Raw genomic sequence first — 8915 nt, 5'->3', positions numbered from 1 at the left:
GCAGCGCCTGCAGGCAGGCCTGGCGGGGCTGCGCGCAGAGCTCACCGCCGGCCTCGGGGCGTTACGCGCAGAGCTGGCTGCCGAGCTGGCCGCGCTCAGGGAAGCCCTGGGTCGCCCGCCCCCGCAGCCGCAGGAGCCCCAGCAAGACGGACCCGGCGGCCGCCGCCGGCCCCCCGCGGGACCCCGCAAGGACGCGCTCCTGGTCGCAGGCTCGGGCCCCACCCGCGGCCAGGCGCTACTGCGGGCCATTGGCACGGTCAATGCGCTGACGGCTTCCACGTCCCCGAAAGCAGGCCCCGAGTCCTCTGGTCCCCGCAAGGACGCGCCGCCTGCTCCGGCCCCGGTCCCCACCCGCGGCCAGGCGCTGCTGCGGGCCATTAGCACAGTCAATGCGTTGACCCACTCCACCTCCCCGAAAGCAGGCCTCGAGTCCTCTGGTCCCCGCAAGGACGTGCCTCTAGCCCCGGCCCCGGCCCAAGCCCCTGCCCGAGGCCAGGCGCTGCTGCGGGCCATAGGCACCGTCAACGCCTTGACGGCCGCCGCCTCCCCCAAAGCAGGAGCCGAGCCCCCCGAAAAGAAAGCTCCGAAGAAGTCGCCGGCGCCCCCTACCACTGGCCTACCGCCAGAAGGAGACTGAGAGGCTCCTGCCCCACCATCAGCAGACATCAGGAATCCAGGTAAGCAGGCCCTGGCCCTCCCCAGAACTGTTTCCTCATCTGTAAAACGCAGCTATTGTGAAGAATGGGCTGCATAGAATTTTAATTTAACTCAACAAAGATTTATTCTGCACCCACTGACCACCGTATATACACCATGCTGGCCTTGCCCTCAAGGAGCTTCCGGTCTAATGAGGACACTAGTATGCCAGATACCCAGATAACTGGAATCCAAGGGAGAATGGGATCACTACTAAGGTCCTGTGTGCCTGAGGAGCCCGCTGAGGGAGGTGTCAACGTCACCGGGAAGGGAGGCTGCTCAGTGGTGGGGGTCTACGAGCCTGTGATTGTCTATGAAAGGAGGGCATTCCCAAGGACTGGGGGGAACCTGAGCCAAGACACAGTGTCTGAAAAGGACACCCCACCATGAGAGTTGTTTGGTTTGGCCAGAACTTGGTACGCTGGGCCAGAGAAGAATGTGAAGAGAGGTTGAAAAGGTGGTTTGGAGGTAGATTGCCTGGCCTCTGATGCCAAGCTGAGGCACTGTCCCCTTCCAGCATGGCCTGGGGGGGGGGGCCTGAGGAGCCAAAGAGAAAGAGAGCCCCCTAGAAATGAGAGGCATTCTGACTCATAGGACTGAATTTCTGGAAGGAGAAGAGAGTATGGTCTTCTGTTCCTCCCCTTTCTCCAGGGCTCTGAGGCTTTAAAAGCACAAGGATTACTGTCCCCATTTGACAGTTGAGAAAATGAGTCACGGAGAAGAGATCAGACTAGTCTGAGATTCATATACCTAAAGATAGTGGAGGGTGGGTGGGATTCAACACTTCCATTCCAGGTGACCAGGTAAGCCCTGATTTGGTCTCCTCTGACCTCCTTTCCACCTAGTCTTTCCAAAAGAATCAGAAAGAGTGAGATGCCTCAGGACAGCTCAGTCTGTGCCACAGACACACCTGGAGCCCAGGATAGTGGCTGTGTAGCCTGGGGGCCAGCCTTGCCCTGCCCTGCCCTAACTCTCACTACCCTGAGCCCCAGGGGTCCATGCCAATCACCCTACCCTATATGTGGATGGAGTCCTGCTGGCTTTGGAGTCAAGAGCCATGGGTTGTGTCCTTCTAAGCCTCCTTATTCAGGGTGGGCCTGGGGCATCTGATGCCTGCCACAGAGGGGAGGGGACCTTCAGACGGTGGGAAATCAGGTGGTCTCTAGCCAGGCTCTTACTACTGGAATTATATTGTATTTAGTTCCAGCTAAGACTGGAAGAGGAGACAGAGCCTGAGGAGCAAGTGTGTCAGCCATGTAGCAAGCAGCTGTGACTGGGGAATGTCAGCCTCAGAACAGCCAGCACCATGGATTGTCTAGACCCTAGGACTCACTGGAGCCAGCACTGCCCAGATCATCAGCCTCTCCTTGGCCATCACTGCTCAGCCTCTTGGTCTCACTGGGCACCGTCTCCTGGACCCTTATCTTCACCCAGACTTACAATCTGATCCCAGAGGATTTCACATGCCCTCACCCCATCCTTGGAAATGAAATCTGTAAGGAGTCATCAGTTGATAAATGGAGTTTATTAACAAAACTTGAATTCTCCTCCCTCTTGGCTCAGCATCAGCAGCACAGGGGGAAGGGTGGGAATGCCCAAGCCCAAGCTGGCATTCCTGGCAGAATTGGAATGAACAGCTCTGAGGGTCTGGCCCAGGAGGAGCTAGCATAACTTGTGCTAGTCTCTGGTGCTTGAGGGGATGTTGTGGGGGACCAATAAGGATGGAGGATGAGGAAGGGAGTGAGGGGGTGGGGAGGTGATGACACTGTGTGTAGGGTACTGGAGAAGAAAGGAGGCAAGTATGGCTGAGCCCAGGAGGGGTTTGGCATGGCTGAAGCCATAGGATAAGTATCGGAGGGGAAGGGGTATAATTAGCTGCAGGACAGAATGTCAGGGCTGGAAGGGCCCTTAGAACAGGGAATGTCAGAGCTGAAAAGGGCCTTAAAATAAGGAATGTCAGAGCCGGGAAGGGCCTGAGAACAGAGAATGTAAGAGCTGGAAGGGAAAATTTAGAATAGGGAATGTCAGAGCTAGGAGGGGAATCTTAGAACAGGGGATGTCAGAGCTGGGAGGGCCCTTAGAACAGGGGATGTCAGAGCTGGAAAAAGCCTTAGAACAGGGAATGTCAGAGCTGGGAAGGACCTGAGGACAGGGAATGTCAGATCTATGAGGCGAACCTTAGAACAGAGAATGTCAGAGCTGAAAAGGGCCTTAGACTATGGAATGTCAGAGCTGGGAGGGGAACCTTAGAACAGGGGATGTCAGGGCTTCCAGGGGTCTTAGAACAGAGTGACATGTGCGTGTTGAACTAGCTAATCTCTCAGGTCCCTTCCAGCTTTGGATCCTGCAGCCCTAGGCATATGTTCCCTTGATAAGACTTCAGAAACCTTGTAATCCAGCACTGGTGTGAATGGGGGGTGCTGAGGTCCACAGAGGGTAAAGCCTTCTCAGCCCCCTGGCTTTGGGCAGCCCTCCCATCAGATCTCACTGGATCTCTAGCAGGTGTGGAACTCCCCAAGCCCTTTTATATCCATCATTGAATCTGATGTTCAACAAGCCTGTCAAATCTGTAGAGCAGGGGTTTCTCCCATTTGATTGATAAAGAAGTTAGGGCCCAGAGAATCCAAGCCATTTTCCTAAGGTCACACAGCAAGTACCTGATGGTCCCCAGCACTTCTCTTGCTCCAGGCTCTTTCCCCCTACACTCACACCCCCATAGGGAGCACTGGGGGAGCCACCAGGAACACTGAGAGTGGGGAAGGGCTGGGCCAGAAGAACAAGTGTGAAGAGGGTCAAAGCACTCCTCCCAAGCCAGGCCCACCCCCCATGCTGAGGAGCAGGCAGAGCAGGGCCCACATCTCCATGCGGAGGGGGAAGGGTGGGGCACTGCTGACCGTGGCATCCGGGGAGGCCAAGACCCTTCGGGCCCCAATCGGCTGAGTTGGACGAAAGTTGTTGATCATGCTGATGGCTTGAGCATCTGGGGGACTGGCCTGAAGGGTGGACACGAACTGGGCCAGCTGGAAGCGGGTAGAAAGTCCCTGCAGGTCAGATACTAAAGGGAGATAGCTGCTGCCCCCATGCCTGGGCATCTGCTACTGCAGCCCCTAACCTCCTCCTCCCGATGAGTGACAGGAAGCTGAGACAGGGACAGAGGGGGGTGGGACATGACCCTGTACCTGAGCCCTGCCAATGGGGACAGGCTCCTCAAAGATAGTCCAGAGGACAACCTCATCACAAGCTGGTGTGGTCAGAGACCCGGGGTAGCGGTAGTAGCGGGAGAGAAGGGCACGGCCAGGCAGCAGCTTGTCCAGGCGGAAGGTGGATGCCAATTCCACAGACTCCCCTGTTTGTGGAGATGCAAGAGGCATAATTGCCCAGGCCATCCCTCCTGCCCACCCTCCCTGCCTGCCCCTCTCCCCAGTTGCCCCCACCTCACCTCTTTACTTCTGGCCCTTGGCTCCCTGCCCCATTCCTTCTAAAGCCCTCACCCTGGTGAGAAATGTTCCTCAGCCCAGACACAATGGTGTTGTAGTTGGCATTGTCCTCACTCTGCACCTGCCCAGGGGAGGCAGGATGGGCCTCATTGGCAAACAGTCATGATGCATGGCCTTTCATTCATTCATTCATGGACTTTCTCACTCCTTCCTGCTCTCTCCCTCCTCCCCCCTCCCCCCTTCTCCCCTCCCCCTTCCTCTCTCCGTGCTCTCTCCCTTTCTCCCCTTCTATCTGTCTCTCTCTGTGTCTGTCTTTCTCATTCTCTCTCCCTTTCTTCCCTCCCTTTCTCTTTCTCCCCCTTCTCTCTTCTCTGTGGCTCTCTGTTTCTCTGTCTCTGTCTGTCTCTTTGTCTCTCTCTCTCTCTCTGTCTCTCTCTCTCCCCCTCTCCCCCACCTCTCTCCTCTCTCTCTCCCTTTCCCTCTCTCTCCTCTCCTCTCTCTCTCTCTCTCTCTCTCTCTCTCTCTCTCTCTCTCTCTCTCTCTCTCTCTCCCTCCCTCCCTCCCTTCCTCCCTCTCTCTCTCCCCCCACATAAGCTGCCTCCCACCCTATTTCCCCACATGATTTTCTCATGCCCTCCCCTTATCTTTGCAAGTGAGCAGCAGAAGCCAGCAGCCCATCCCCAATCTTCCCCGTACCTTGAACAGGAAGGCTAACACAGCCAAGCCACCAGGATGACCCCGGGCCTCGTCCAGACTCCGGTAGAGGGTGTTCATATGGACCATGTGCATCTGGTGGAGACACAGACACACACACCCCAATTTGCACTGACAGGGAGACTGATGACTTGCTTGAAGTGAGAAGCTTCTGTGCCCCTCTGCCATGGAACCCTATCCCAGTCCCAGACCCCAGAGCCTCACCTCCATAGGCTGACGCTGCCCATCCAGAGTGTGTTCAGAGCCATTGCCTGTGGGGCTGCCCCAGTGGAAGTGAAGCTGCAGGGCACAGTAGATGTGAGGCAGGCCCCCTCCCTGGATGCACAGGTGATCCTGTTCTTGGCCTCCGACCCTCTCCAGATTCAGCTTCACTGGAGGAAGTGGGGCACCATAGATACAGTGGGTCAGTGTGGTTTAGGACTTGCCTTGGCTCCATACACACACACACACACACACAGAGGCACACACACATGCATGTACCCCTCTCCAGGACATAGAATCACACCTCCCCATACAAACTCTGCTGGGTTAGAGCCATCTGGGAGTATGAACGTGAGGATAGGGTCAGAAACATGTGGCTATGCCTGAAACCTCACCTCACGGAGCTTCTCAAATTCTCAGCACCTCTCAAACCCAGCACCGGCCCCAGGATTTCCATGAAGCTTTCTTCAATCATAGAGGGATTCCTGGGAGGAAACTTGAACTCCTTCCCACACAGTGCCTTGATCATAGTAGGCAATTACTTTCATTCAAACCAACAAGCATTTCCTAAGTGCTGAGGAGATGTAAATGAAATCATTCCTGTCCTCAAGGAGCTTATGTTCTGCTTACAATTCTGCTGAAATAGATATGCACAGACTAGATAGACATATAGACAGACAGAAAGCTATGCAGACAGATAGAAAGAAAGAGAGAGAGAGAGAGAGAGAGAGAAAGAGAGAGAGAGAGAGAGAGAGAGAGAGAGAGAGAGAGAGAGAGAGAGAGGGAGAGAGAGAGAGAGAAAGGAAGGAAGGAAGACAGGTAGACAGGTAGGATAGATAAAGATAGACAGACAGACAAATAGATAAAGATAGATAGACAGACAGACAAATAGATATAGATAGAGAGATAGACAGACAAATAGATATAGATAGATAGATAGACAGACAGACAAATAGATATAGATAGATAGACAGACAGACAAATAGATATAGATAGATAGACAGACAGACAAATAGATATAGATAGATAGACAGACAGACAAATAGATATAGATAGATAGACAGACAGACAAATAGATAAAGATAGATAGACAGACAGACAAATAGATATAGATAGAGAGAGAGATAGATAGATTCCAAGGGGTGGGAGAATGTCTCACTTAATTAATGTTTGTTGAATTGAATTTTGGGAGATGCGGAAATGCCGGCCCAAAGTGGGGCAGTGATTCACTTAGATTATACCGCTAGTCATCAAGAGAAGCCGAGGCCCTCAGAGGGCTCACTGTGGGACTGGGGACTGCTGGGACAAGTGGTGACAGTGTGACCCACATCAGGAGGAGTCCCACGTGCTGCTGAATTTGGACTAGAACTGATCTCCTGATTCTCCACCTGAGGCTCTCAGGCTTCCCTGAGCTCCACCAGCTCTCCACTGTCCAGACTGTGAGTCCCTGGAGGGCCAAGACCCCCAACCTCAAAGGGAAAAAGCCTTTGCTGTCCGCCAAGGCTTTTCACGTAGTAGGTGCTCAGCACGGGCTGACAGTGACTGAATACATAAATTGGGATGGGGAGGACGGTGGTTGACTCCCCTGCCCACCTTCCTCCACCAGGGTTTCCTGGTCCAACCTATGTGGCTCTGCCTGTTGGGGGTGACTGACCAGTATGTCCGTCATTCAGGAGCTTCCAGGGACCTGGGGGTGCTGAGTCATATCCTTCAAATATAAAAGGGCCCAGGCCCCGATCCAGCTTCACTTGGCGCCGGTCAATGTCGATGGGTGATTGAGCTGAGCCCCCACAGGTGGGGGCTACATCCTTCCAATGTGAGGGGCCTGCAGGCAGAGGGGGAGAAAGGAAAGAAAGATAGGGGCACAGAAGAGAGGAGCTAATCACAAAGGCCCACGCTGCACAAAGCCTGGCTGATTCATCAGCTTCCTCTAGTTCCTCCATGGCCACCTAGAAACTCACATAGATACATGGAGAGCCTCATGGAGCCCCATCTTAGGAAGGTACTGAGAAGGTGGCCCTTGCTAGCTCATTCACACCCCACAGAGGATCTGTCCATCCACCTTCCTAACACCTACACACACAATGCAATGTAGCCCTGCCTGGTGAATACACATACATACACACACACACACACACACACACACACACACACACACACACACCCTGAGTCACAGCCCAACTGGTGGAGCAGGAACGTCCAGAGGTCATCCAGCTCAACCCGTGTCTGCACAGGAACCCCCTTAAGTGACAACATTCTCCTCTGATGGTCTTCCAACCTCCAGTGAGGACCAACTCACCATCTCCAGAAGTGGCCAAGTCCCCTTTTGGGGGGCTATCAGTGGGAGTAAGTTTTCCTTTACTTTCAGTCAAAAGTTGCCTTTCTGTAACTCCCCCCTCCACATACACACACCCTTCCCTTCACACTGACACCCCCACCTCTCTACTCACCACATTGGGGATTCTGGGAATCATAGCACCAAGAGCCTGTAGGAGACAGATGGGGGGTAGAGCTGAAGTTGTCCCCCACACACACATTGTTCTCTCCTAGACTGGGGGGGAGGGGGCCCCATGCAGAAGCAGCCCTTATGTCTCTACCCCTCTGTTGTCAGGCTGTTTTTCTGCTTCTGTCCCTGTCTTTGGGTGACTGCCTTCTCCCCCACCCCACCCCCACCTCCTTCCAGAGAGAGACACAGAGAGTGGCAGTTTCAAGTTGAAGGTTCTTCCAGTCCAGCTGCTTTAACCCAGCAGGAAGATGTGATCTGCCCCTGGGCTGGAGACTGCCATTAGGGAAATAGAGAGAGAAGGGAGGGCAGCAAGGGGGAGCTGGGAAGAAGGGATGGGGGAGGGACCCACAGGACCAGAAGGGGCACATTGGGCTGAAGGAAACCAGAGAAAGGGGGTGGGGTGTTAAGGGAGAAGCTCCAGACTCTTGCAAACCACTGCGAAGCGGGCAGGAATACCTACATTAAACAGCGCTGCCACATATCTGGGAGAGACAGAGAGGGAGACAGAGAGAGACTCAGTGAGACAGACATAGAAACCTGGACACACGGAGACAGCGACTGAGAGACAAAGGTAGAGACAAGTGTGGGAGAAAAGAGGACAACCAAACTCGGGAACGCACACTCACCGAGTCTGGGACAGAACAGACACGTTGAAGTAGAAATCACGGAGGGCTTGGATTAGGGTGAGGGGTCGTGGGGTGTGGGGTGGCGGGTGGCCCTCTGGCCTCTCACCATCGGGGGTCGCCTGGACAAGCAGGGGCAGCGTGAGCCAAGCAAACGGTACTCCTGGGGGCTGCATGGTCGCACCAGGGACGCAGGACTCCTAGGTCCCGCTGGCCGGGACTGAGCCCCAGCCCACTGACAGCCGGACAGACGGACCTGCCTGCCTGCCGGAGGGGACGAAGGATGCAGGAACTGACCAACAGGAGCCGCTGCTACGGATGCCGCGTCTTAAATATCTCTGGCTTGCCCAGGCGGAGAAGGGTGGGGGGAGTTAACTCCTTCTCTCCTGGGGCGCCCAGCCTCAGTCCGCCCGTCCTGCACACGGGAGCCAGGGCGTTAAGGCCGCCAACTGAGCTGGATCCCCAAGCGAGATTAAGAGGAGAAAGGAGCAGCCCCAGGAAGCCCACATCGAGTGGGCAGGACCCGGTGGATGCTCCAGACAGGTGGGAGAACCAGGAGAGGGAGGTGCCCTGGAAGCTAGTTGAGGGGCGGGGCGGGGATCACCTGGAGGAGCGGGAGGCGGTAATTCACTCGAGTCAAGAGCTGCGGGAGGAAACTGTCCCCTGGGGCAGGGAAGAAGAGTCCTGAGCTGGGAGCCGGGCAAGCCGGCTGAGGTCCAGTGCTTACTCTTCCAACAA

The 8915-nt window shown here is 55.2% G+C and overlaps 1 protein-coding gene across 1 annotated transcript; it reads right to left on the bottom strand.

The window, feature by feature from the left end:
• Positions 1 to 3488: 3488 nt before the first annotated feature.
• LOC118850006 (carbonic anhydrase 15-like) lies at positions 3489 to 8353 on the bottom strand. Its single transcript, XM_036759208.1, has 8 exons — positions 8287 to 8353; positions 7499 to 7534; positions 6703 to 6873; positions 5052 to 5218; positions 4830 to 4922; positions 4188 to 4254; positions 3876 to 4042; positions 3489 to 3716 (listed from the first exon to the last, which is right to left on the bottom strand). The coding sequence occupies exons 1-8, from the start codon at positions 8351 to 8353 to the stop codon at positions 3489 to 3491; spliced, it is 996 nt and encodes a 331-aa protein (XP_036615103.1).
• Between the last annotated feature and the right edge of the window lie 562 nt (positions 8354 to 8915).

Source organism: Trichosurus vulpecula, chromosome 1 (assembly GCF_011100635.1).
Source record: "Trichosurus vulpecula isolate mTriVul1 chromosome 1, mTriVul1.pri, whole genome shotgun sequence".
NCBI classification, from domain to species: domain Eukaryota; kingdom Metazoa; phylum Chordata; class Mammalia; order Diprotodontia; family Phalangeridae; genus Trichosurus; species Trichosurus vulpecula.
Note: the sequence above shows the minus strand (reverse complement) of the source record. Positions and strands in the feature narration are given on the sequence as shown.

Excerpts from the sequence above, each read along its gene's own strand:
- LOC118850006 (XM_036759208.1), bottom strand. The coding sequence starts at position 8,353 with ATGCAGCCCCCAGGAGTACCGTTTGCTTGGCTCACGCTGCCCCTGCTT. Across the intron at positions 5,219-6,702 it reads CCTGAATGACGGACATACTG|TGAAGCTGAATCTGGAGAGG; the intron begins GTCAGTCACCCC and ends CACTTCCTCCAG. Across the intron at positions 4,923-5,051 it reads GGCAGCGTCAGCCTATGGAG|ATGCACATGGTCCATATGAA; the intron begins GTGAGGCTCTGG and ends TGTCTCCACCAG.